General features: G+C 43.8%; 1 protein-coding gene across 1 annotated transcript; it reads right to left on the bottom strand.

Annotated features, from left to right (window-relative positions):
- On the bottom strand, positions 3,396-5,424 carry LOC8063883 (cyclin-D3-2). The gene is made up of 3 exons (XM_002459858.2): positions 4,439-5,424; positions 4,202-4,314; positions 3,396-4,107 (listed from the first exon to the last, which is right to left on the bottom strand). The coding sequence occupies exons 1-3, from the start codon at positions 5,100-5,102 to the stop codon at positions 3,736-3,738; spliced, it is 1,149 nt and encodes a 382-aa protein (XP_002459903.1). The 5' UTR covers positions 5,103-5,424; the 3' UTR covers positions 3,396-3,735.

The raw sequence follows: 5,694 nt of genomic DNA, 5'->3' as shown, positions 1-5,694 counted from the left end.
GTAAGGGATTGAAACAATGCAGTCTTACAAATATAATCCAAGTCGATAACTAGTTCAAAATTGAGTTTGACATGAGTTCAAATGATACAGCCATGACAAACTAAATATAAACCATGACAATACTTACAAGCAAACCGAAGGTCGAAATCAACTGATGTAGCTCGATTTATTGAAGGTCTTGTCGAGATCTACTATTACTCCTATCCTAAGGTTGGTGGCGGATGCCAAAGAGGGTTTGTATTATGATTGTGTATATTCTTAAGGATCGGGTTTCTAATATTTATAGCCCTGGAAACCTAGTCTCATGTTCTAATATTACACGACTATTCAAAAAGGTAATCCGGACTCTAACTTCTCCTTCGTGACGAAACCCAACACGTCTTCCACGTCTTGCCTTGATTCAACATCCCTCTGAAATTGAGTATTTCCATCCAAGCTTCTATTTAGTAGATCCAAAAAGTTTATCGATACCCATGAGTACAGATTCATAATACATAAATCGAGGTACCCAAAAACTTTTCACCCAGAACTAAACGATGCCTTATTTATCGCTACAAAGGCCTTCTTTAGTTGGCAAAAAAATTTAGTTTTTAGTACTGTAGCACTTCTGTTTATATTTGGTAATTATTGACCAACCATTGACTAACTAGGATCAAAAGATTCATCGTGCAATTAGTTATTTATTTTATCTATATTTAATACTCCATGCATGTGCCGTAAAATTCTATGTGACGAAGAATCTTAAAAAGTTTTTGAATTAGGTCTTGTTTAGTTAGCAACCCAAAAAGTATTCACCCATTCCATCAAACGTTTAGACACATGCATGGAGTATTTTAAATATAGATAAAAAACTAATTACATAGTTAGGTTGGAAATCATGAGACAAATCTTTTAAGCCTATTTAGTCTATGATTAGCCTTAAGTGCTACAGTAACCTATATGTGGATTAATTAGGCTTAATAAATTCGTCTCGTAGTTTTTATCCGATGTGACACCCAAAATTTTTTACTCTCCAACTAGTTTAGTTCCAAAAATTTTTGCAAAATGGACACTGTAGCACTTTCGTTTATATTTGACAAATATTATCCAATCATGGACTAACTAGACTCAAAAAATTGGTCTCGCAAATTACAGGTAAATTGTGTAACTAGTTATTTTTTATCTATATTTAATGTTTCATGCATATGCGACAAGATTCGATGTGATGAGAATCTATAAAGTTTTGTAAAAATTTTTAGAACTAAACAAGGCCTAAACAACGCCTTGAGGCAAACTAAACAAGGCCAAAAAAAAAGGATTTCACTGAAGGAGCTACTCGCTCTGTCCCAAAAGAAATGTTTTTTTACTTTTAGACAATTTGATTATGCGTCTTATTTAAAATTTTTATCTAAATATTATCTATTTTTGTTATGACTTAGTATACTTTAATATTTATTTATTTATTTTACAAATTATATAAAATTTTTAAATAAAATGACTAATCAAACACCATAGGTAATAGTACCATGAAACTAGCATTCGCATTGCAGCAGGGGGCTGCAGCATTTGCATCGAAAAGAAAGGGGAAAAGGTCCAGCTTGGGGAAAAATTTTCAGATACTGTAGCAATTTTGTTTATTTATGATAAATATTGTTTAATTATAAACTAACTAGGTTCAAAAGATTAATCTCATAATTTATAGATAAATTATATAATTAGCTTTTGTTTTTTATTATATTTAGGCCCTGTTTAGATTGTAGATGCAAAATTTTTAGGTGTCACATCGGATTTGTCGTAAGGATGTCGGGAGGAGTTTTTGGAAACTAATAAAAAAACAAATTACATAGCTCGTCTCGAAACAGCAAGACAAATTTATTTAGTATAATTAATCTATCATTAGCACATGCGAGTTACTGTAGCACTTAAAGCTAATCATAGACTAACTAGGCTTAAAAGATTCATCTCGCGATTTTCAACCAAATTGTGTAATTAGTTTATTTTTTATCTACATTTAATGTTCTATGCATGTGTTCAAACATTCGATGGGATGGATGAAATGAAAATTTTTTAGATAGAGAACTAAACAGGGCCTTAATGTTACATGTATGTGTCACAAAATTGATATGATCGAGAATTTTAAAAAAAAATTTTTGATGTTTACAGTCGAGAAGAGAGACGCGACGGCGACGCAGCCGAGGCGCAGCCACAGGGGGAGAGCAGTGCTGCAGTGCAGTGCAGCACAGTCAGGACAAAGGAGGCCCCCCCTGCCATTGCCCTTCCAAGCAAGCAATACCAAGGCCTTGTTCAGCAAAAAAAACATGGTTTTTGCCACTGTAGCACTTTCGTTTTTATTTGACAAATATTGTCCAATCACGGAGTAACTAAGCTCAAAAGATTCATCTCACAAATTTCAGATAAACTATGTGACAGGGAATCTTGAAAATTTTTGCGAACTAAACAAGGCTTTAGTTTAAAAAATTTTGCAAAATGAACCCAGTAGTATTTTTCTTTGTACTTGATGAATATTGTGCAATCATTGGTCAATTAGGTTTAAAGATTTTGTCTTGCAAATTACAGGTAAACTATGTAATTAGCTATTTTTTTATTTATATTTAATACTTCATGTTCGCTAAGTTTCGATGTGACGAGGAATCTAAAAGATTTTACATTTTTTTTAAATTGGTAATGTAACATTTTCCTTTGTATTTGTTAATTATTTTGCAATCATGAACTAACTAGACTGAAAAGATTCGTTTCGCAAATTATAGATAAACTATGTATTAGTTATTTCTTTTATTTATATTTAATGTTTATGGATGCTTCCAAATATTCAAAGTGACGAAAAATCTTAAATTTTTTGGAAACAGAACAAGACCCAAACAAGGTTCTTCTTTAGTTCACCCTAAAATCAAAAACTTTTTATGATTCCCCATCACATCGAATTTTGTGACACGTGTATGTAGCATTAAATATAGCTGAAAACAAAAACTAATTGCATAATTTATCTATAAATCACGAGACGAATTTTTTTAAGCTTAGTTACTTTATAATTAGACAATGTTTGTCAAATAAAAACGAAAGTGTTAATATCCTAAAAAAGTTTAGATGTAAACAAGACCTTAAGGCCTTGTTTTAGTTCCAAAAAATTTTATGAAAAGTTTTAGATCGAATCTAGCGGTACATACATAAAATATTAAATATAGATAAAAATAATAACTAATTGTCTAGTTTACTTGTAATTTAGGAACGAATCTTTTGAACTACAAATCTTTTGAGGCTAGTTAGTCCATAATTAGACAATATTTACCAAATACAAAAAAATTTGCTACTATTTTTATTTTGCAAAATTTTTTGAAGTAAACAAGGCCTAAAACAAGGCCCACGAACATGGCAACAACGGACTAGCATCACTACAATTGCAATCCAACTAATAATAATCTTAATTAATCGCCATCAATGATCTCGACGGCAAAATTATCCGGTAATCATCTTCCACCTCTAGCTCAGTTCTCCGATCCCCCCTAACAGCATTGAACAAGAACCATCATTTGCAAAATGTGCTGCCATAAGCATGCAAACATTACATCTTGATTTCTTATCTTCTTGCTGCCCCCATCTCTCGCGGACGGCAATGGGCAAAATGGTTCGTTCTTCTGGTCACCGGTGCGACCCTCCTCTGATGATGCTCCTTCACCTACACCGCCAACCTGTGGAGCGGGGGTCTCGCCATAGGCACCGTTCCGACGGCACGGTGCGTCACGCGGCGCAGGTGGACGGCCAGGCATCGCGGCTCTCCTCGTCGGGGGGAAGCGGATGGGGCTTGACGACCCCCGCCGCCGCAGCGCGCTTGGGGGCCCAACCGGGCGGCTCCGGGGAGGACGACATGGACACGGGCGCCGGCGGTGCCCACGACGGGCCGACCCCCGCAGCCGTAGTAGCGGTTGATGTCGAGCTCTCGCAGCTGAAGCAGGACAGCGCGCCGATCACGCCGCTCGGGCTCAGCGGCGGCGAGTACATCCGCGCCGCCGCGTGCTTGCGCTTATTCCCGGCGCTCGCGCCGACGTCGCAGACGAGGAAGCTCATGGCCGTCACCTCGGAGATGATCTTGGCGCACTCCGCGGTCTCGTCCTGCGACGCGTCCAGCGGATGGTAAGCAACAAGGATCGAGCAACAAGTATTATTATGCTGATGCAATGGCATTGTGCATTTCTGCTGTGCTGACCTCGGGAGCATTGATGAGCGCCAGGAGCTCCGTGTCGCCGTCGTCGCCGCCGGCTGTGGTCAGCAACGCGGCGGCGGCCCAAGCGGAAGGCCGGTGCCGAGGCCATCTCCAATCTGCTATATTTTTTTAGCGAATATAAGTACGTAATAATCAAGTCTTTGGCACGAAAATGCAACTACGGTACACTGGCAGATGAAGAAGCCTGGAACTCGCAGAGAAAGATGAAGAAGCACGCACCGGCCATGACCGCGAGCAGGACGCCCTCGCAGTTGCGCAGGCGCATCGCAGCGTCGGTGAGGACGGGCTGGAGGTAGGAGAAGGGCGTGACAGGGTGCATCCGCCACCCAAGCGCGGAGAGCACGAGCAGCTCCATCCGGCGCACCGTCTTGGCCTCGAACACGTACGGGTCCGCGGCGTCGGCGTCGGAGGTGGCGGCGGCGCAGAGCTGGAGGTCCGGGAGCAGCGGCACGCGCGTCTCCTCGACCTTGGCGGCGAGCGCGACGCAGGCGACGGCGGCGAGGCGCGCCATCCACGGTTGGTCGCCGAGCCGGAGCGCGCCCCCGGGGAGGAAGCAGCGGTCGAGGTAGGCGGCGGCGAGCGCGGAGGTGAGCGCGGAGAAGCCCAGCCGCGCCACCGCGCGTGACGCCCAGCCGACCGCAGCCTCCCGGCCCGCCGCGCCGCCGTACCCGTCCTCCTCCCTCTCGCTCGCCAGCACCAACCCTTCCTTGGCCCGGAGCGCCTCGAACAGCGCCGGAAGCTCGTCGTCAAGAGCCGCCGGCTGCTGATGTCCGTGCTGATCCGGCCACTGCTCGTCTGCACCCTCGCCGGGTTCTTCGTGGTACAGATCCAGGTGCTCCTCCGGGCAGTAGAGGGGCTCGAACATCGCGGCGAAAGCTGCCATCTCTTGCTGCACTGGGAGAGGTACGCCCGATGGAGAGAGAGAGCGAGCTATGGGAGAGCTCAGGCGGGGACGGCGGCGGAGGAAGAGGAGAGCAGCTGCAGCGGCATCTCCTCCATGGCGTGAGGTTGCTTGCAGCTGGGAAAAATTCGTCCTTTTTTCTCGGTCTTTGGCGTGGCGTGGGGAGTGACGAGGCGAAGACAGAGGAGATTCCGAAGTGGAGAGGAGGGAAAGCTGTGGGGTTTGAGAGGAGAGGAAGACGATGAGATAGAGAGGGACTGGAGGAGGGAGGAGGGAGGAGCGAGAAAGTGACACGCATGCAGCACAGCGGCTTCTTTATTGCCGCGGCGTGGTGCTGAGGAGGGTGTGTCCAGTTCAGGCCTTTGATTTTTTGGGCTTCCCTCCAACACTTTTTGGGTTCCCCAGGCAGGGCAGCGACGCGCAGAGCTGCACTGCACTCCGACCGGGACGTCTCCGAATGACCGGTGAGGCCTCCGCTGCTTCGCTCTGAAATCCAAAAAGTTTTCAAGATTTTCTATCACATCGAATCTTGCGGCACATGCATGAAGCATTAAATGTAGTCGAAAACAAAAAC

This window comes from Sorghum bicolor, chromosome 2 (assembly GCF_000003195.3).
Source record: "Sorghum bicolor cultivar BTx623 chromosome 2, Sorghum_bicolor_NCBIv3, whole genome shotgun sequence".
Lineage (NCBI taxonomy): Eukaryota > Viridiplantae > Streptophyta > Magnoliopsida > Poales > Poaceae > Sorghum > Sorghum bicolor.
This window is presented reverse-complemented; position numbering and strand designations above follow the sequence as displayed.

Excerpts from the sequence above, each read along its gene's own strand:
- LOC8063883 (XM_002459858.2), bottom strand. The coding sequence starts at position 5,102 with ATGGCAGCTTTCGCCGCGATGTTCGAGCCCCTCTACTGCCCGGAGGAG. Across the intron at positions 4,315-4,438 it reads CCTGCTCGCGGTCATGGCCG|ATTGGAGATGGCCTCGGCAC; the intron begins GTGCGTGCTTCT and ends AAAATATAGCAG. Across the intron at positions 4,108-4,201 it reads CGCTCATCAATGCTCCCGAG|GACGAGACCGCGGAGTGCGC; the intron begins GTCAGCACAGCA and ends GACGCGTCGCAG.